Here is a 22,376-nt window from a genome sequence, read left to right as displayed (position 1 = left end):
TGTTTTCCAAAGAACCTGAAAAGCACCCTCTACAGGCTCGGCCAGAGGTTGATCTACTGTTGGTTCAGGTGGTGGTTGATCTGTAGGTTCGGCCGAGGGTGGGTTGTCCCCAAAAATCTCTGCTAAGGCTTGTGACTGGCCTGCAAATAATAATGCTGCTTTGGTCCTTTTCTTGTTTATCCCGTCAAGTATTTCATTCACCTCTCCATAGTCTACAACCCAAGTTAACCGATCATTTAGAGCAACGGTCTCTTGATCTAAATGATAAATTTCATTAGCAATAATAATACTTGCTTTTGCTAAAATACCTCTGTCGTGAGCTCGTAACAATCTCTTTTTGGCTGCTTTTACTATTTTTAAATCTCTTTCTGTATTCCAATTAACCTGAATAGCAGCCCTACCCTCCAAGCTTGTGTCCCACTCAATTTCAGTAACGTTAGTCAAGTTAAAATATCTAGCTTCAAACTGAATATTTTTTACTTTGGTGTTGTTGATCTCGTCTCTCAATTTAAATGTCTGCTCGCTCTCGGTTAAGTAAAACGTGTGAGTCTCCATTTTATTATATATGTTTTGAAAAATCTTGTTTGGTCAATCTATATCTTGTATAGCAATCTATATGTCTTCTTTGGCGAGTTTTAATTTATCGAGGGCGTTTTCCCAGTGCTGATCCGAAACTTGAAAAAGATCTTTTACTTTAGATTCGGTTTCCCCAGTTACGTCTTGATAACATACCGCAATTAAAGCCTTCAACGGTTTACCTCTAGAGATCTTGTCGTTTAGAACTCGGTTTAATTTATATTCTATTTCGCCTGCTTCACCATTCTCCAATTGAACGTCAAACTCTTTTAAAGTTTTTCTCGATTTTGGTGGTGGCGGTTTTATCCAAACGTGATGCTTGTAATATCTATCCCCCATGTCTATAGAGGTGTATGAGGAAACCCACCCAAAAATTAGACCACAATGCTTACACACGTATCTTTCGTCCATTTCAAATATTTGGTGCTCACACGTGTTTTCGCGTATTGTAGGGCTGGCTAGCGGGGGTCTGGGTTTGCTACCTTCTATATGTACTTCTTTGAGGTTGAGCAAGTGACAAAGTTCTGAGTCTGTCATTTTTTATTAATCGTCCAAAAAATCAACCTCAGTTATAACTCAGGTGGGATTTCTACTTTAATTAAATGTTCGACGTCAACGTCGTATTCAATAATTAATCCAATTTTGTATAAATCTGTGTCGAGTTTAGTCGCTAAATCGGGCAGTGGCTCGTTTTCTCGCGCGTGCCTCGGCTTTTTATGCTTACTATCTACGAGCACCATGTGATCCATTCCTTCCAACTCGACACAATTTACGCATCAGGTGCAATATGTACAACCAAAACATTCGATACAATTGCCGCACTCGTAACAGTCCTCGCAACAGTTCAAGGCATTTGAATTTTGGCAGTCGTATGAATTAAAACAAGCCAAAAAGTTTTTGGATGCATGCAGTTGTACACGGAGGCCGTTAGGGAACAGACAAAATGAGAATTTTTTTTTAATTCGCTCGCTCGAAATATTATTTCTTTTCCTCGAAGAATTATTTCGTTCCCTCAAAAGCATTTCATTCCCTCGAAATGTTGATTTCGAAATATTTTTGTGTACTTGGCGCCATTGTCGTTCACTCGGGGGACAGGAAACGCTCCCCGATTGAAATTTTCACTACTTACCTACGAGGGCAGGGGCGCAGGGGAAGACACGTTGCATTTAAAAAGGAAGTGATTGCGCCAACATCTTTCTGGGAGGGAGGTCGGATTATTTCCAGGATAATGTTTCATTAAAAAATAGGTTTAATCCCCTGTACCCCCGACTCAAAACCTGGATACGCCAGTGAATCAATCCATAATTATTAAAGAAAAAAGAGTAGCATTATAAGACCTAGAGTCAGGGTCCATTTAGGATTCGCCGGTTTTTCTTTGAAGAAATGACTGATATAGAACAACACATAAGAATCACTATTAGCATAAGTATTACCCATGACTTTCACCATCGGCAACCATCTGGCAACCATTGTGTTGTTTCCTAGCTGGAGTCCCGTTAAATTTGTAGTTGACTGCCACAGCACACGATGCGGGAGAGAAGCGAAGGCGTCTGCGAAGAGTTGGCCTTGTTCCTGCCCTAACGTCCTCACAAAAGAACCGAGGGAGAACAGCATCACCCCATCTGGCGCAGTATCCAGGAACTTAGCAACTTCCTTGTCGATCTGTGAAGTTTTGTAGTTCCTGATCATAATGACTTCGCATGCATCGAATCATGATAACCCAAAGTTTTACTGCTAAGGTCGAAACTTACTCAGTTCAACTATTAACTTGGTAATTGAGGTGACATTTGAACGGAGTACAATTTGGCTAACCAAATTGACACCAATTACAAAGTCTCGCGTTTTGATTCCTCTGAACAAATTAGGCCTACATGCTTCTGACACAATCCAAGGGCAAAAACCTCAGGATCAACTAGAGTATGGCATATACTATTTTCTGACAGTCGTGACTTCTACATAGAAATGGCATTTGGCCTTTATTCTCCCCCATGGTAGACATCTGGAGCGCCTCAGTTAACAACATGTGATGAATACTACACAGCTTATAATACAAACCCTTTGTCAGACAGAACTGAGAAAACTATTGACAAATGTTTTATACTTGTGCCAAGCAAGGAAAACCCGAAATCTTGGGGCAGAATCACCAACCCTGCGAGGGCTCTAGCAAACCTGGCCATTTTAGTAAATTTATTCCATGTAGAGTATATTACTGTAAGTTAGCCAATTCAAGGCTCCACGATTGTTCCAAGAGGTGCAAAGAAAGTTGTTTAAGATCACCTACCGTTTGATTGGGGCTCGATCCAGCATGATAAAGCACATACTTTATATTAGGCTGAAAAGGTCCAGGAAATTCCAGTCCGAAGCTCCCGTGCATAAAGTACAGCAAAGCTTGCTTGTGTGACTCTAGTGTGCTGATCTCCGGCTTGATGTTATACTTGGCTTTCAACTTATCGTAAGCAACGAAGTTACCAAAGCCCATATGAAAATGCACGAAGGTGTGATAATAGTAACCTAGGACGTTCTTGAGTCGCTGAAGAAATGTCATTCTGTCGGTAAGTCCCATAAAACGCTCTGGTATGTAAGACGGATCCATTGGCAATCCAGTCCTGGATGCAAATAGAATCATTGGACCGCGAAAAAGTACTGTAATCGTTGTTGTAAAATTACAGAACGGTACATTATTCCAATCCCGAAGTGAGATGATCTAACTCAATCTGAAACGCCATGGGCATCACATTTTTCGAACTGCTCAGTAATACCCCTTTCAATTCGGAAAACGCCACTCCACTGCCTTCTCCACTTAAAAGTTAATGTGCTGCAGCGACAAGACCCACACTGTTGTCAATGTTACTCCCAACTTCGTCTATAGCCCCACTTGGGAAAATCACCTTGTTGCCCTCACACAAAAAGTCGAAAAGTTTGCTCACAGCTTTTTTAATGTACAGAGTGGAATAGTTTAAGCTTTCTTCTTATTGAAATATTCATGGAAAGAATGTCCGCTTGATTCAATTTTTTTTTTAATTTTTGCAGCTGAGGATGCAATACATGCACCACGTGTTGAAATCTTAGGTTCCACAACACGATGAAGAGTTCAGTCGGTGAGACAATTTGCAGGGCCTTTGGTTCGACACAGTGACCGAAATATCTTCATGAATAAATCAGAAAAATGGACATTTATATTTTGATGGCAATTACACAGCAGAATACAGTTGTTTCGTTCCCAATACCGCCGCCATTTTACCCTCCGCCCTTCATTGCTTGCTCCTGTTCCCTTCCTCCAACTCAGTCGACACAGTTGGCACTGACCAAATTTGAGGGCAGTGAACAAAGTTGGGACGTAACATCTACCAATCCAGCAAGTCTGGGTTAAGGCGTGGTCGGGTAAGTCATGTTTGTCGGGTACTCATCCAACGGGCTGGCATAAAATTTTCCCGATTAATTTCATCATAAAATTGGAGGAGAAAAAACAATGGACTGCCAACTCAAGCGGGCGCATATCGATCTTGCGTCAACCCGAAGCGCTGAAATTACAGGCACAGACAACTTCCGTTTTGCTGTCGTCCGTGTGCAACGTGCATAAGGTGTTGATCTTTCCCACTCAAAATTGCATAAATTTCAAGGTAATAATTGGGCAGTTGTTGGAAGCAGTGCCTAAAAAACGCAAATGGGGGTTGAATTTCTACGGTATACCGATACCGAAGAGGCCAGATCCAGCCCCCAAAATTGCGAAAAGATGACGCGGGACAGAACGCGAACGACAAAAATGGAGGCAACATAATACATGTAGGCCCCTAGTTAGAAATCGTCAAGATAGCGTTGTTTTATAAAAGGTGAGTTCATACATTTTAATATCAGTATATTAGAGATTCAAGACCAAAGTCTTATTTCTTATTCAGCTTAGTTGAAACATTGTCAGCTTATCATGTAGAAGTCATTTTTGTGCTAAAGTTTGTGGTGATAACATTAACAGGTTAAATAAAAACTACAAAAAATGTAAAAAAATGACTTGGTTTGCTTGTGGTCTGGTGCAGTATTCTTTTTCACTTCATTGTCAGTCTCCTTATATTTCTGCCCACATCATGAATTACTAATCATGGTCCTGGTAAGTGCATTGAGATGGTTGGTTGAGTTGATTGTTGACTTGAGTTTTCCTGTGTTAAATATTTTAAATTTGATTTCTTAAGTTGCAATTTTAACAATTTTAATTTTTACTCTGTTCTCATTTTAAAGCATTTACTTGTGTCTGGCTCGATGTATGGATGTTTAATCCATATTGCACTGCAATACATGCTTTTCTCTTGATGTTCACATGTAAACCCCTCATGTTAACCCCTCTGTAAACCTTTCTTGAGTAGTAACCAGATTTTTATGCACTCCATAACTTTTCAAAAGCAATAAAGTAAGATTTTAACTCTTGTTCAAAAGTAATTCTTGGCCAGATGCCGTATCTTAGCTTCTTGTCATCAAATTGGGCCAATCCAACCAAGCAGATCTGAACCCCTTTTATTTTTTTTAATTTTTTAGGGTAGTTAAATAACTTTTTTGAAAAGCTTAATATTTTTCTGTAAATTATGAATAAAACGTTACAATGTTAACATCTTTTGAATTACCTTAATTATGTAAGTTCCGTCACCCTTATAACTGGAATATGGTCTCTTGGTGACCCTTTGATTGTAACAGTTCAGAATGTTGCCACACCTTAAATTGGCATTTGAACTGATAAAACAATGCAAGTGTAATAATTTCTTGTATATGAAAAAAAGAAACTTGGGTATAAATTTTTGTATATGAAAAAAGAAACTGGGGTTTGAACCCCATTCAAGCGAGCTTTTCTTCACTCATACTTTGTTGTTTCACTCCTTTACGTTGTGTCAGCATCACTTGCACCATCCCTTAAATCGGTGGCTCACAATGTTGAGGACACAATAGCTACTGGGCGGTCCAGCGGGCCACGGTTGCCAGGGAGGCTCTTCTCGGAGCTCAGGCAATAGTGTGCCCGCCCACCTGCAGGACCTTCCGGACCGGGAAGCGGCCCATCTGGACGGCAAGGAACATGAACGGCTGGCGAGCCTGCTGGTAGAGTTCCAGGGTGCCTTCACCGGGCCGGACGGCAGGCTCAGCCAAACCGACTGGGTCCACCACCCAATCAACACAGGGACGACGCCACCCATCTGGCAAGCTCCCCGGCGGCTTCCGATCCACAAACGGTTGGAGGCCCAGAGTCAGGTTGACCAGATGCCGGCGGATGGGGTAATCGAACCGTCGCACAGCCCGTGGTCGTCGCTGGTGGTCCTGGTGCGGAAGAAGGACAGGTCTGTCCGCTTCTGCGTTGACTACCGACGGGTCAGTGCAGCCACCCCGAAGGATGCCTACCCCATCCCTCAGATAGAGGATAACTTAGACGCACTCGAGGAAGCCAGGTGGTTCAGCACCCTGGACTTGGCCAGCGGGTACTGGCAGGTCCGCATGGCGGAAGATGACAAGGAGAAGACGGCTTTTGGGACATAAAGCGGCCTCTACCAGTTTACCGTGATGCCCTTCGGGCTCTGTAACGCTCCGGCCACCTTCGAGCGTCTGATGGAGCGCGTCCTGCGGGGTCTCCAGTGGCAAGTGGCCGTCGTCTACCTGGATGACGTGATAGTTTGGGGGCGGACCTTTGAGGAGCACTACCTTAGGCTGGCCACGGTACTGGGGCGGTTCCGGACCCCCGGACTCAAACTGAAACCGAAGAAATGTGACCTTTTCAAGACGGAGGTGTCCTTCCTGGGCCACTTGGTGTCGGCGGAGGGGTGCGGACGGACCCCGCTAAGGTCGCAGCGATCCGTAGTTGGCCAAGGCCGACGAACGTGACGCAGGTCCGATGCTTCCTGGGCCTGGCGTCATATTATCAGCGGTTTATTGCCCGCTTCAGCGAGATCGCCCGCCCCCTCCATGCTTTGACCAACAAGAGCCAGAGGGAGTTCGTCTGAACCCATGCCTGCCAGACGGCGTTTGAACACCTGCAGGATGCCCTTGCAACGGCGCCGGTGTTGCGGTATCCGGACCCAGGGAGGCGCTACATCTTGGATACCGATGCCAGCAACTGCACGATCGGGGCCGTTCTCTCCCAGGAGGGGGAGCACGGAGAGCGGGTTGTGGCCTATGGGAGTCGGGTCCTGACCAAGGCGGAGAGTAACTATTGCACGACCCGGAAGGAGCTCCTGGCGGTCGTGCACTTCGTGCACTATTTTAAGCACTACCTGTTGGGGAAACGCTTCTTGTTGAGGACAGGCCACGGCTCGCTGCGCTGGCTCTTTAACTTCAAAGAGCCAGAGGGGCAGACAGCCAGATGGCTGCAGAGGCTGGGGTGCTACGAGTTTGACATAGAACACCTAGCGGGGCGGAAACACACCAACGCTGAGGCCGTCTCTCGGATACCCTGCGGCCAGTGCGGGCGTTCCCTGGAGGTTGACCAAGAATGTTACACGGGGCCGGCCCCTCCGGCGGATTCGGACCCCCCTCGGAGCTGCCCTCCGGAGGCAGAGGACGAGTCCCTAGTTGCGACAGCCGACATGGACGGAGAGGAGGATGACTCTATTTTGGACGGGGTTCCCGAGGTCTGGGACCTGAGCAAGCTAGCTCAGGAGCAGCAAGACGACCCGGAGCTGGGACCGGTCCGCCAGTGGCTGGTGGCGGGGAGCGACCGGCCTGAATGGGAGGACATCTCCAACCTTGGTGCCGGGGTCAAAAGCTGGTGGTCCAGATGGGACACACTGCGCCTATTCCGCGGGGTCTTACAGGTGAAGTGGGCAAGGGCCGACGGGGGGCCCCCACCTGGAAGATCGCCGTCCCGCAGGCCAGGGTGCCAGAGGTTCTACTTCTTGCCCACAACCACCGTACTGCTGGACACCCCGGGGTCGCTCGAACAGTGGCCCGACTCAGGCAGGCTCCTGTGTATTGGAGGGAGATGAGACGGCAGGCTGAGGAGTGGTGCCAGAAGTGTCATCTCTGCGGTTCTAAGAAGTCCCCGCCGCGTCCCAGGAGAGCTCCGCTTCGACAATACCTGGTGGGGGCCCTCATGGAGCGGATTGCCATTGACCTTACCGGACGCCTGCCCCGAACCAAGGCCGGAAACACCAGCATAATGGTAGTGGCGGACTATTTCACGAAGTGGGTGGAGGCGTTTCCCCTTCCGGATCAGACGGCCGAGACTGTGGCCAGGACCCTCGTGGAGCAGGTGATCACGCGCTTCGGGACACCCCTCGAGACCCACACGGATCAAGGGCGGGAGTTCGAGGCGGGCCTGTTCCGTGGGGTCTGCCAGCTGTTGGGCATCCACAAGACTAGGACGACTCCGTTCCACCCCCAGTCCGAAGGTATGGTCGAACGGTTCAATCGTACCGTGAAGACCATGCTGAGCATGTTTGTGGATGAGAATAACGGCCTACTGGGACGAACATCTTCCCTACCAGAAGCAGCAGTACGACCGTCACGCCCAGGAGTGGGGGTTCGAGCCCGGCCAGGCTGTTTGGCTATTCACCCCAAAAAAGAAGGTCGGCCGCTCCCCCAAGCTGCAACGGTGGTGGGACGGACCCTTCGCGGTGCTACAACGCCTCAACGACGTGACCTACAAAGTGCAGCGTAGCGCCCGAGCGAAGGCTCAGATCGTGCATCGCAGTCGGCTCAAGTGCTACCTGGGCGACGTGCAGCTTGGATGGTGGGAGCGCGCAGCCCGCAGAGCCTTGGCCGAGGAGGCGCTAGCGCGGGCAGGGGGGCAAGGAGCCAGCGGATCCGGCCCTCAGTCCTGCCTGCGGGGGCCGTCTCCCCCCATTGACGAAGGGACCGCACTGGAACCGATTGATGGGGCGAAGTCGGGACACCCGGGCCGGAGCGGTGGCGTGTCGAGCGGGGAGAATTCTGACCCAAGCAGCCAGGGAGACAGCGCGCCGGTGGAACCATCGCCGTGCGAGCCGGAGGCGGGGGGAGCGCACGTGACTCGCAAAGGGCGGCGGGTTCGGCGCCCGGCGCGATTCTGCTCCACGCTGACTCCTGAATCTCCCTCTATTTCTCTCCCCGGGATGGACCGGTTGGCCTGCCCCCACTGTCAGCGAGAATTCTGCCAGCGGACCAACTTGCAGTGACACCTGAGGTCGGCGTGTCCAGAGCTGTTCGCCACCCGGCCCTATACCTGTGAGCGGGGCTGTGGCCGCTGCTTCTACCGCTCGGACATGCGGGATCGGCACCACCGACACTGCGACCACGTCCTCGTTGGCCAGATTCGGGCGGAGGATCCTGACGTCCCGGAGGTCTTCGCCAGTGGCGGGGAGTTGGGGGGTGACGAGTTCCCCATGGAGCAGTCACTCCCCCCTGTCGGTCCTCCGGAGGGAGCCGCCCGGCACGCCCCCGGTCAGCTGGTGCAGGTGAGCCCTCGCCGCCAGTGCCCTCTTGGCGCCGAAGGCGAGGGTCGCGGGGCCGGCCAGAACGACGAGATCAGTCGGACTCGCCTTCCAGTGCGGCCCCCGGCCCTCGGGCCCCCGCGGCTGCCGCTGCGGCCGGGACCGCCCCCCTGCGCTGCTCAGTGGAGACGGGGACGCAGACTGAGGAAGAACCCCCAGCCCCGGTGTGGAGCGGGGGCCGCCGGAGTCTGCCTCCAGGATCCTGGGTGACGTATGTGGGTGCCGCCCATGGTCAGCATAGAAATGTTACAGGCCTGGTTTTCAAGGCGCCATACGTCGAAAAAAATGCAGTTTGCAGAAGCTCTAGAGTGCTCGTATAAAAGTCCAAACTCTGAGGAATACGCCGGTGTAAGTAAAATTGTCGAGTCATTTTCATTTTGGAAGACATTAGTGTAACGGACATTTGTATAGCCTTTTTCATGTTTTATAGCCATGTTAATCTTTCGTACGCCGCCGGCGGCGCTGAAGTCCACCGGTGGAGTGCCCTGACCTGTTTCTCTTGTGCTGTGTAGTTGGCCAAGGCCGACGAACGTGACGCAGGTCCGATGCTTCCTGGGCCTGGCGTCATATTATCAGCGGTTTATTGCCCGCTTCAGCGAGATCGCCCGCCCCCTCCATGCTTTGACCAACAAGAGCCAGAGGGAGTTCGTCTGAACCCATGCCTGCCAGACGGCGTTTGAACACCTGCAGGATGCCCTTGCAACGGCGCCGGTGTTGCGGTATCCGGACCCAGGGAGGCGCTACATCTTGGATACCGATGCCAGCAACTGCACGATCGGGGCCGTTCTCTCCCAGGAGGGGGAGCACGGAGAGCGGGTTGTGGCAGGTGAGCCCTCGCCGCCAGTGCCCTCTCGGCGCCGAAGGCGAGGGTCGCGGGGCCGGCCAGAACGACGAGATCAGTCGGACTCGCCTTCCAGTGCGGCCCCCGGCCCTCGGGCCCCCGCGGCTGCCGCTGCGGCCGGGACCGCCCCCCTGCGCTGCTCAGTGGAGACGGGGACGCAGACTGAGGAAGAACCCCCAGCCCCGGTGTGGAGCGGGGGCCGCCGGAGTCTGCCTCCAGGATCCTGGGTGACGTATGTGGGTGCCGCCCATGGTCAGCATAGAAATGTTACAGGCCTGGTTTTCAAGGCGCCATACGTCGAAAAAAATGCAGTTTGCAGAAGCTCTAGAGTGCTCGTATAAAAGTCCAAACTCTGAGGAATACGCCGGTGTAAGTAAAATTGTCGAGTCATTTTCATTTTGGAAGACATTAGTGTAACGGACATTTGTATAGCCTTTTTCATGTTTTATAGCCATGTTAATCTTTCGTACGCCGCCGGCGGCGCTGAAGTCCACCGGTGGAGTGCCCTGACCTGTTTCTCTTGTGCTGTGTGCGCACCGGAAATTGGTTTCTATTTTGGGGTGTTGTGGTTTGGCGGGCGCGGGAGGGAAATTGGAAAAGTGCCCGGACGGCCTTAGAAATTGTTATACAATTGCTATGCTATGTTATACATTGTGATACATGCTGTGTCTTGTAGAGCTCTAGTGTCACGTAGGCAGTAGTTGTTGTTCTGACGACGCGTGCGGAAGGTCATGCACCGAGTATGGTGAATAAAACAACTAAATTCTTTTTTGAAAGTCCTGTATCTGTCCCCCTCTTTTGCGTTACCGGGTTTTGAGGGACAATAGCACCCAGGTCTACGCTACACTAGGATTCAAAGTTAGTGACAATTCTGCAGTTTGTATTTCAGGCACTAAGATACATGTCTTTAAGTAGGGCTGTGATGGCGACAGATCAGAGACAGGTTGTTAAAGAGAGCCACCCATATGGCAAGCTTACGTTGGGCCAACATTGGTTCATGGTTGATTCATTGGCCAAATATCGGTGTTGGCTGAGAGATGTTGGCCCATTGTTGGTCCAATAACAGAAGGTTTTCCTAACCTTCGCAAAAAAAGTTTACTGTTGGCCCGTTGTTGGCCCAATGTTGCTGAAATTGACGGCAATTCACATATCGGCACGACGTTGGCCCAACTCCACTTCGCATCGTACTAAAACAACGACGCATATCACACAATAAAATTGTATGAATGTCAAACTTAAAAAAAAAGATAATTAAATGGCTTCTTTGGTTGTATTAAAATAATTACCTCTTTAAAATATTTATGAATGAAAAACTTAAACAATAAATTTAGAAACATTTTATAATATTGTCCGTGCTTTAAAATGATGAAATAAAAATGCATGTACCACAAAATTTCGCGCGTCCGCATCAGTTAACTGGCAAGTGGCCAAATAACTCCTATACGCACACACTCGTCGTATACGTAGTAGTACACAATGTAATGTAGCGCGCATCGTTCGCACGTTGTACACGTGTTTAGCCTGTGTATACAGTACATGCATACAAACAGTACATGCAGCACACGTCCTAGTATCTCTCTATCTGCCGGCCGTCCAGTGCAACTGCAAAGACCACGATACTGCTGAAGTACATGCCAGTTTGTTGAGATGAGGTTTGTATATAGACGTTTTCCCAGTTTTTTTTTCAGCCTCATCACGACGAGTAAAAATGATATAGGCCTGAGCCTTCGTTGGCCCTACATGTACATTATTGATATATGTAGTACATGCACATTGTGCAAGTTCCGTGAGGTTCATCTTGCTGGACTTGTGGCTGTAACACTGAGTACTCAGCTAATAATTTTGACCGTGTATTTAACGGTGGTCAGAAAGTAGGCCTAAAGTTTGGGGATAAAATGTACAAGTCATTGTCTTATTGGACAAGGAGGAGGAAATTAAAAGATAGAGTTTCAGAACACATAGATGACATCTTTGAAAGTACTCCTAAGCGGCCTAGGCCAAATTGTCAGGATCATTTGGGCCTAGGCCTACTTCCGAACAATGGGGAACAAGGCCTCTCTGTTTCACCGTTAGTTCCCGATGAGTCAGTGAGAGCACTGACTGCAAGTTTATCTGATGAAGAGCATTCAAACTTAAAGAATGTTGACATGATTGATGAGCCTGCAAGTGCCACAGATGACTTCTTTGGTTCTGCTTGCAGCACAGACTGTAACCAATCATTTGATCACCTTATGTTGCTTCCTGAAGATATGCAAATGTACCATTTCCATGAGAACAACCATGAGTATTCTAGTAGTACTGGAAGTGACTGCGAGTTTGCCGAATGTGTGACAGAGAGATCGGAGGCAAAGTTGATAGCTGATATCAAAAATTGCGCAATAAAAACAAATATTCCTTTGTCAGCTCTTGGTTCACTACAGCAAATACTGAAACCTTATTTTCCTTCCATGCCAAAGGATCCACGAACTTTGTTGAATACAAAAACATCTCTTTCTGTAAAAGATATTGCTGGAGGCCAGTATCATTATTTTGGAATCGTAGATAACATCAAAAACATTCTTCAGTCACATGTTGAGCTGCATAATGAGTCATGTCTAGATCTGCAAGTGAACATTGATGGATTGCCTCTATTTAGAAGCTCTAGCACACAATTTTGGCCTGTTTTAGGTCGTTTGATGGGTTGCCAACAGCCATTCATCATTGCTTTGTTCGTTGGAGAAACCAAACCAACCAGTGTTTCAGAGTACTTGCATGACTTTATTGAAGAAGCTGTCAGACTAAAAAGTGAAGGATTTGACATGGATGAAAAACATTTCACTCTTCAAGTTTCATCAGTCGTATGTGACACACCTGCCCGAGCATACATCAAGAGAGTAAAGTCACACAGTGGTTATCATGCTTGTGATAAATGTTGGGTGGAAGGAAAGTGGGAAAATAAAATGTTATTTCCACAAGTTGATGCAAAACTGAGAACTGATGATGAATTTCTCAAAATGGCAGATGAGAATCATCACATAGAAACATGCCCATTGAATAACATGGGTATAGGCCTAGTTTCTGCATTCCCAGTTGATTATATGCATATGGTGTGTTTGGGTGTTACTCGCCGATTGTTATTTCTCCTGATTAAAGGCCCTCTGCATTGCCGATTAGGCGGGATTAGAAGAAAGGAGATATCTGATGACCTTGTGAATCTCAGAAACAGCGTTCCACGAGAATTTGCAAGACGCCCACGGTCCTTGAAGAACATTGATATGTGGAAAGCGACTGAATTCCGATAGATTCTATTGTACACTGGGAAATTAGTTTTGAAAAGAAGGGTTTCAAAGGAGGTTTATGATCACTTCCTGCTCCTTTCTGTTTCAATGCATATCCTCCTGAACCCAGAATTCTGTCAACTGTACAATGACTATGCACACAAATTACTTGTATTGTTTGTGGAAGAGATGGGTTGCATTTATGGTAGGAGTCAGTTTGTTTACAACGTTCATGGACTCATTCACTTAGCAAGTGATGCTAAGCAGTTTGGAACTCTGGATAATATTTCAAGTTTTCCATTCGAAAACTTTCTCCAGAAACTAAAGAAACTGATAAAGAAACCATCATATCCTCTTGTGCAGGCTGTGCGTCGGCTTTCGGAAGACAGACTGGCCCATTCATGTGATAAAAACAAACAGCCTTGTGTGAAAAGAGAGCACTCGAATGGTCCTTTACCTCATTTTATCCAGCCTAAGCAGTACAAAGAGCTTCACTTAAGCTCATGTATCATCACACTGACTTGGAAAGACAGTTGCATTAAAGTTGGTGATGGTGTTGGGATCGTACGCAACATTTTGTTAGGTGACCAGATAATTGTCATCTATGAACTTTTCAAAGTGGTAGATAATTACTTCACGACCCCGTTGCCATCGGGGTGTCTTGACATACACAAGGTAAACGGACTAGATGGTGTACTGCATTCATGCTCCATGGTAGATATTAGATGCAAGTGTGCAATATTCCCTTGCAGAAAGGCCCACTTAGTTGTAGCCTTAAATCACCAGGTCTTTTGAATCAGTAAATAGATGCATCAAAAGTACTTTTTGACCATAGTTATTTTTAAATGAGATTTTTCTTTTCTGCCAGTTTTAAGAAGCTTTTCCTTGAAACTTGCACTTTTTATCCCCATCTCCAAAAGCATGGCTTTTAGATATCAATACTTTGAAATGATCCGAAGAAGCAAATATGTAAATTTCCTTAACCTGATTGAAGATGATATTATGTCACTCAGTATCTATGCAGAGATTGAGTTTGTTGAAGAGCAGTCGGTTGCATTAGCAGCAGATAGCTGGTTGGTGGACAATGAGACATCTGTAATGTAGCCGCCTTATAAGTCACAGACAAGGGTAGACAAAGCAGTGCAGAAGCTTGAACCACCAACAGATGGATATCAGAAGTTTCCATGCCGTGTTTTGTACAAAACCAGTAAGTTTCAAATAGGGTAGATACAAATCATCATGCATGCTCCACATGTGTAACCCCCACATTCAAAATGTAGATCTATATATTTGCACATTTCTCTTTTAAAAATCCTTTTACAAATATTGTGTAGTCCCCCCCCCGTTTCATCATTCAAAATCATTTACATGTTTAATTGATCACAAATGCATGTTTGTTATCTCTTGATCTAGAGAAAGATGGTAGGTTGAATGAAATTGCAAATGGTTTTGAAAATGGTGTACCATTGTGGGGGTGAGAATCTAAGCCTAATTTAAAAAACTGATAATTCAGGATCAGGAAGTTTGTTTGCCAGGCAACTTTTACAAAGTATTTATAGGCAAACTATTGATGCTGGCATATTTCCTGTTTTGTTTTTGAAGGTTTTTATGAAAAAGGTTTGGCAAAAGTGAGGAAGGCAGAGGACGTTTCAGATTTGGCCACAGATGCTGAATGTGCTGGTATCCCTGCAAAGAGGCAGTCAAGGTAATGATTCCAACAGTGTTTAGATCGGTTATGAAAGCTAGAGAAAACTAAATTTGAGTTGTCTCAGTCAAATCGATTACTGAATATAAATTATGACCTATGGTGCAAGTAAAATTGCTCTATTGCTTTACAGTCTTGAGAATGAAAATGAATATTTTCAGATGGTACTTAACATTTTCATGGTTCATTATACTGCTGTATGAATTTGTACAATTGTGTACTCAGGTTGACATTGGCTTGGAAAGCGCAAGCCAGGTCCTGTTTGCTGGACTGGGACATCTGAGAGTACCATCACTGGCCGGACACGAGTTGCTTTTTGGTTTCCTAATGATCGAACAGTAATATCAATTCCATCCAAGAGTCAGTTATTTTGAATTGGAGCTGCATTGTTGAGATAGTATGTGACGAAATGGACTGTTTCACTTTTGTTGACCAAATCTTCTAGGCCAAACCCACGTTACCAGGATAGCGATTCCTCTTCTGACGAGGACTGCTCAGGCTCACCACGCAACGTTCAGAGAGGCAATCAGCAAAAGCACCAACATCTATCTGCAACTTCTGCACCAAAGACGCCTGCTCAAGCCCTGCCTTCTCCACCCTCATCCTTGATCAATCGGTGGCCAGCTCCAGTTTGTACAGGTATTTTTTATAATCATCCTATCAAGTGGAAACAATAGTATTTTTGGTCTACTTTTTTAGGTGGGGAGATTGGGGGAGTAGGCCAGGGCAGGTGGGTTTTTCGTTGTTGCCACAAAATTGATTTGCTCACAACATGAAACAATTTGGGACATGCCCATCTCAGTAACAACTTAGGCTTACTTCATATCCTGATCCTTCAAAATTGGTTCAATCTATACGTGTTCATAAATTGGTTAACTGATTGTGAACCCTTCCAGATCTTAATTTGCTTTGTAAACAGTGTCAAACCGTATGTAATGTATAGTAGTTACAGGCCGAAATTGCATTATTTTGTTTGACCATTTATAAATGGGTTGTATGTATCCAAGGAGATTTTATTTACCCTCGTTCAGTAATGTCGAACACATGGCTTCTCAGCTTAACATAGGAGATCATTTCTTAGCAGTACTTAATTTTCCAGATTGTATTTATATGTCTATGTGTTACATTTGTCACTTCCATGCACATAGCAACAGAAAGGAAAGTATTGACTGTGTTTGAAGAGGTCAAGATGTTTCAAGCGGAGAACAGGGCAATGCTAATAAACATCTGTAGAAAGCTTGACAACTATCTGCAGGGTACAGCTTCAACCAGTGGTCTTCCCAAGGATGTGGTACTTCCTTTGAAGTTGGTGAAGGACATGCGAGACCTTGAAACTACCCTGAGCAACTTTGAGAAGGAGAAACAATTGGTGGGCCACCTCTTCCATTTTTATGGCTATTTAGGGATTAACCTTTTTTTCTTTATTAAAGGACTGAAAACAACTACAGTGAACACTGTTATAACAAGGTCCTTGGGACTTCACAAATTACCTTGTTATAGCAGTTACCTTCTTTTATCGGTGATAGAAAAGAACAAAGACCTGGGATCAAAAAATGCCCTTGTTATACTCATAACGTTGTATACAGTGTTCTTGTCTGTGTTTGACTGTACAATCAAAAGCATAGTCAGCTTTATTGTTCAAGTTACAATCTTGTAGACCATGCAAAAGAGTCGTTTTATTTGTCTGCTCAGGTTGCATACTTCGCCAACATCGGGGGAGACGGTCTGAAGAGCATCGTGCGAAGTATCCTTACATGCGTCATCAGCAAGGACCCAGCACGACAGTATAACTGGGTCGGCAAAGGAACAAAAGAAGCATTTTGCAAGCTGAGGCTTGTTGCTGTCATCCGCAGTAAGTAATTGAATTGTATGTTTTAATCCCATGTGGGGCAAACTTATTGAAATCCTGCCATTCTAGTGTCTTTGCTCACCTTAACATTGATAAAAAAAAATCTTTTGGATTGTTTTCTAGGAGCTGTTCGAAGAAACCCATCTGTGCAGTCAGCCACAAATGCCGAAATTGACGAGGTGATCAAAGTGTGGCTCCGCTACTCAAAAGACCGAGATGGTGGCAGGGCAGCAAGACGAGCAGCCGCTGCAGCTGTAGCTGAACCTGCAGCAAGCAAGAGCCCTTCCAACCTTGATGAACTATCCACCGAGGAATACAGCAGCAACAGTGACAAGGAATGAGTGTTGTTTAGTGGTGTTTCATAAAAGATGTATTCTTCATTTAAACAGTTTATATAGTACCATTCAAAAGCCTTTTTTAAATTATAGTTGTGTTTTGAGATGACATCTTAAAAGTGTTACTGTGTTATTTTTCAGTGGATTCCATATGTTGAAATTGTGATTCTTTTGCAATGAACCCCAAAATTGTAAAAGTCTTGCTTCTTAGCGATTGTGTGATGACCAGTGTGGGTTGGTGCATAAAGCTTGATTTAGTTTTCATTTGGCATTTGAAACACTGGTGTTTAGTGAACATCTAAAACCTTGAAGTGTCATCTGAGAGATTTACTTCCAGTTACCAATCCGAGTGAAAGTCAAGTACACTAAGGCCTGCTGCAACCTAAGTTGCCTACAATTACCATTTGTAAAACATCCTTTGTGAACTTATTCTTGTGGAGGTTATTTTAATGTAAAACTTTGCATGATGTGGGAAACTTTCGAAAACAAAATTTTTTGTGACACCATTTAATAAGTGGAGCAACTAGTAATGCAAAACAAACTATAAACATAAGTGTTTGATCTTCAACACTAAGTACTTTTTCAGAGAAATCCAAGCTCCTCTTCTGCAAGCAATGCTTGATAAATCCCTTGCTGAGATGTTAATAGAGGAAACTTGAAAAATATATCTGTCGTATTCCAATAGCCGTACACACTCATTAGTTTCTTGTCTATCATTGTTTAATTATTTACACTTGATGCTTTTAAAAACTACCACAGCCCACAGAAGTTAATAATTAGTTTGACTACAAAACCTGGTTTTATAATGCCGAAACCATGAAGCGTCTTTTTATATTACCCAAATAATGATTACAGCAAAGTTCCAAAGATTTATTCTGCAAAGTGAGAGATTGCTCAGATTCATTTTCAGTTGTTGAGGTGACAACAGTTTGTTTTATTAAATTAGTGACAATATTGCTGTTCACTTGCCGTTTATTGTTAAAGGTGTTTAAAAGTGTTAATTTTTTTAATAGTTGTTATTAAGAAATATAACTGTTACGCTTTGAGCTTTGAACAATCTCAGGGGCAATTCTTGTGTTAAAACTTTGTAATTGTTTTTGTTTGTAATTGTTTCTATAAACCCATCTCAGAACAAATGCAGATAGAATAACTTAAACTGCATTGCTGTTTTTGCTATACAAAAGTTAACTTTTGACAGCCCTCCAAATACTCTGTGACTGCAATATCACTTTGTAAGAAAAATGTTAGCAGATTGGTTAAAAATTTTAATGCAATCAGAATTATAATTTAGATTAAAGTCTATACACTATGATGATTTTACTATCTGTATAACAACCATGAGAAACGCAGATGTACAATCTCTCATTTAGTAAACTTATTTATAACTTATTTTGATCATTGGACCAATCAATCCGTAATGGTAAAAAAAATCTCAGAAAGAAGTAAATGCAGTATCTTTTATTTCTATTATAGCGTACTATAGGTAATACCCCCCATCAAAACATTTGTAATTATCATCTTAATGACAGGTTCCAAGAAGACGCGCGCCGAACAACCCTACAATTAACCGTCCTACCAGGCCCATCCATCAACCGATGATGGCTATATATGTTGGCCTGTGATTGGCCCAACTGAGACCAAACAATCGGCTCAACACAATTGGCCCAACCGTGCATGTTTAGTATTGGCCCAACCTTGGCTAGATGTTGGCCGTCGGTAGTAATGATCGGTCTGCTGTTGACACAACTGCGACCCAATAATCCTCGATTCCTCATTGGCCCAACCATTAAATGTTGTCATTGGCCCAACGATGGGCAAAGGTCGGTCATTCTGTATAAGTCATCGGCCCAACGTCAACCCAACATGTTGGCCCAACCGTGTGCCAATGAGCAAATCCAAATCGGGCCAATGTGGCACGCCGATGTCGGGCCAACGATTAAATCCTACGTTGGGCCAACGTAAGCTTGCTATCTGGGCACCACAGCACTACGTGTGGGGCTAGTTTGTGGATTGGTGCATGAGAAAAGAATACTTGAACATCTTCCCCTGTCTAAAAGGCTCACTAATTGTCAATAATTCTCACGTCAGTTTACTTATAATTATCACAACATCATAACAAACTTGTATGCCGTCTATCTCGTTCATTTTGCGATATCTTTCTCACGAAAAAGAAAAAGTTCTGAGGCAAAATTACGAGAGCAGCGCCGGTCGCTATCGTTTATTGCACGTGAACAATGCTTCAAAGGTCAACCACAAGTTTCCTAAGCCGAGAACTCCAGAGCTTCCGGCTGACGGAACACTGGCATATGCGCGCAATATGCACGGTACGCCCGCTGGATTTGACAGTCCATTTTTTTCCTCCAGGTCTAAGCATAGCCGTATTTGTTAGAGTGGCGTTTCACTGTATTGACAATAAACATCAAACCAAAGGTTGTGTTTGTGAACAAACACATTCCCAAAATGTTTTTATTGTCTATTGATGACTGTCAACGAGTATCATAACTTTATAATGAATTGGATTATCAATAATAGCCAAAGTGGCATGAATAACGAAAAACCAAATATCACTGCAATTGAACGTATAATGCATGAGATATGACGATTTATGTTAAAATACAAGTTCTGGTCAAACCGGAAGTAGAGGTCACACGAGGTCAAGATATCAATTTTCATCTATAACACGTCCCTGACTATGTGCATACCAAATTTGAGTTAACTCAGTCAATATTTTATTAGTTAATAAACTGTAAAGAAATTTTGAATCGAGGTCACGTGACCCCTGATGATGTCACGATTACAAACAGTTTCGGGGCACATCTTCTTATTTTGGTTAATTACTATATATATTAAGTTTGAAATTGATTGGACTAAAAGTTCATGAGATATGAGGATTTTTGTTTTCAAATGCAACATCTGGTCAAACCGGAAGTAGAGGTCACATGATGTCAAGACATCAATTTTCAGCTATAACACGTCTGACTATGAGCATACCAAATGTGAGTTAAATCGGTCAAATAGTTTACTGGTTATTAGACTGTAAACAATGAACATTTGAATTGCGGTCACGTGACCCCTGATGATGTCAGGATTCGTTTCGGGGCACATCTTCTGATGATGGTTAATTACTATACCAAGTTTGAAATTGATCGGAATTAAAACAATTGCCAAAGTGCCCCTTAGAAAAAAAAGCGGATGAAGAAAAAAAAAGAAAAAAAACTTTCACGATTACAAAAGCCGTTCCTAATCGAGATTAGGAACAGCTAAAAAATACAACGATTACAAAAGCTGTTCCCAATTGAGATTGGGAAAAGCTAATTTTAAAAAGGTGCTTGGAATTTTCATTTTCAGGTCATCCACATGTGGCCACAGTGAGTCCCTAACTGCTGGGGGAAAAGTAGATACCTATAGACCCCTCTATCACCCTACTCTTACTTTGGAGATCTTTCCACCAGAGAGGTGTTCTATTTTTATTCTCTTGGGTGTGTGGGCTGTCTGTTTTGTTTTGAGCAAGTTATAAGATGCATTCTTTTAACACTTTCCCCGTTTAATTTATCCACCCGTTGCGGGAGAAATTTTGAAAGTTGTTATTTTGGACCATGTGGAGTATATTTCTGATTCTCGCACACGGCATTAGCATAAAAGACATCTTAAACAGAAGTGGTGGTAAAAGATAAACGCACGTTGGTGTTTGATAGAAATGAAAAAGCTTTGGAAAAAACGTACCATCGCCCATGCTTTGTTGGAATCGAAGGGAAGACGGACTCCAAGATGAACGGGATGTCTAATGCCTGCGCCAACATCGGGACGCAAGGTATGCAGTCGTCTCCAACAAGCATGTCAAATCTCTCCTCTTGTAGACGTTTCATGGTGGCTGAATCGGAGAACAAAGAGTCGCATTCTTGCAGCCACATGTCCAATGTGTTTGACAACTTGCTGCGTACATCTTTTTCAAGGAAGAACTGAAAACCAAAGAAATTCAACTGCCCTGCCAGGCTTGCTTTAGACAAATTGTCATCCGCGGCAGACCAGTTCTGTTTGGTGTAGGACGAGTTGAAGGCAACCACGGACAACAAGTCATCATCCTTTTCCCAAAGGCTGGTAGGATTGGAGCTGCTCACAAGGGAGACAACGCGATGACTTTGGCGGGCCAATGCTCGGGCTGACTCGCATAGGTTAATGTAGTGACTTCCTCCGGCGACAGAGGCGAAATACAGGAATTTGTACTTTTCCGCGCCCGGCGTTTTCCCCATGGGGCTGCTAGGATCCGGCGAAGCAAACGAGGACGACAAGAGGGAAAGAAATAGAAATAACAGCGACATCGTAAACGATTTTTGTCTGAAGCCCAAGAAAAGAAAAATGTTCTGTACAAACAAGTTCGTTTTCCTTATACTGATCTATGATGAGACACCCTAATTCTTCTGCAGCAGTTCTCGTGAGGGCGTCGTGCCTTTTCTACTGTATTCAATGTGTTTCACTGAGTAGACTTTGTGCCCAGTCGTTAATGGGTTTAGTTCTGCCCTCCAAGCGCAACTCACTCAAATGCACGCGTTGCGCAGGAACGTTGGTTGCCTCGTCCCCAACTTGCGGATGGTAGAGCATCGAATTACCAACTTTGATAATTCATTGAAGATTTGTAAAAAACAAATTGGAATCGACAGCCAATTCTATGCCAACATTTTAAGTTGTTCAGATTCCAGAGGGGATGTAAACTTAAAGTCAAAAACGAATGGTTTATCAACCTTTAAAAGGTCAAAGCAACGTATGCAATTTCAGTAGCTTGGTGTTTCAATTACCCTTATTTTCAACTGTTGTTTTGTTACTTTAAAAGGTATTTAGGTGTTTCATATTCATGCAAATTTCCATGTAGGTCTATATGAGTAAAATTGCGACGTCTTCCTGGGAGAAAACCTGCATGTTCCAATGATTGTAAAATTATTCTTCCACGATTTGTTTCTTCGATGATTCATTTTTGAGTACACAGCGGTACGCCTACGAGAAAACCTCTCAGAAATTAATGTTTTCAATAAGAAAACTTTTGGTCGGAACAAAAAACCTTTTTAGCAGTGTCTTCTCTGATTGACTGGCAAAATGTGTCGGTGAAAACTTCTTGGACTGAACCCGTTAATTATGATATATCTCGATCCCTTCTCGTCATTTTCCTTCATAGCCAATATTACGTTTTGCCACGCCCCCCATTTTAAAAGCCACCAATTCAATCCCTCCCCCTCTCTCCTATTGTTGGTGACCAAAGCAACTGCGCCAGTGATTACATCGGTTCCATGCCGTCACAGTAATAATGACAATCATTGACTTTCTGAGAATTTTTGGAAAAATTCCACCAATTTTGATCATCTGACGGGACTAAAAGAATCGTTTGA

General features: G+C 44.6%; 1 protein-coding gene and 1 pseudogene across 2 annotated transcripts in view; one reads left to right on the top strand and one right to left on the bottom strand.

Annotated features, from left to right (window-relative positions):
- LOC110985452 (UDP-glucuronosyltransferase 2B10-like) overlaps nucleotides 1-21,478 on the bottom strand; it is a 36,189-nt gene extending 14,711 nt beyond the window's left edge. Inside the window, exons 1-3 of the mRNA XM_022246486.2 lie at nucleotides 20,722-21,478; nucleotides 2,858-3,182; nucleotides 2,010-2,238 (exon numbers count right to left, since the gene is read on the bottom strand). Of these exons, the coding sequence (XP_022102178.2) occupies nucleotides 2,010-2,238; nucleotides 2,858-3,182; nucleotides 20,722-21,317 (1,150 nt within the window). The 5' untranslated portion in view covers nucleotides 21,318-21,478. The remainder of the gene's footprint in view (nucleotides 1-2,009; nucleotides 2,239-2,857; nucleotides 3,183-20,721) is intronic.
- LOC147798265 (uncharacterized) lies at nucleotides 14,112-17,277 on the top strand (annotated as a pseudogene). Its single transcript, XR_015426424.1, has 6 exons — nucleotides 14,112-14,316; nucleotides 14,712-14,814; nucleotides 15,260-15,453; nucleotides 15,963-16,183; nucleotides 16,507-16,666; nucleotides 16,787-17,277. The product of XR_015426424.1 is annotated as an uncharacterized LOC147798265 (transcript).
- Nucleotides 21,479-22,376: the final 898 nt, after the last annotated feature.

The sequence above is a fragment of the Acanthaster planci genome, linkage group LG09 (genome assembly GCF_054643075.1).
Source record: "Acanthaster planci isolate LZ-2023a linkage group LG09, COTS_SCS, whole genome shotgun sequence".
Classification (NCBI taxonomy): Eukaryota; Metazoa; Echinodermata; class Asteroidea; order Valvatida; family Acanthasteridae; genus Acanthaster; species Acanthaster planci.
The sequence above is the reverse complement of the archived record's forward strand: the minus strand, read 5'-3'. Positions and strand labels throughout refer to the sequence as shown.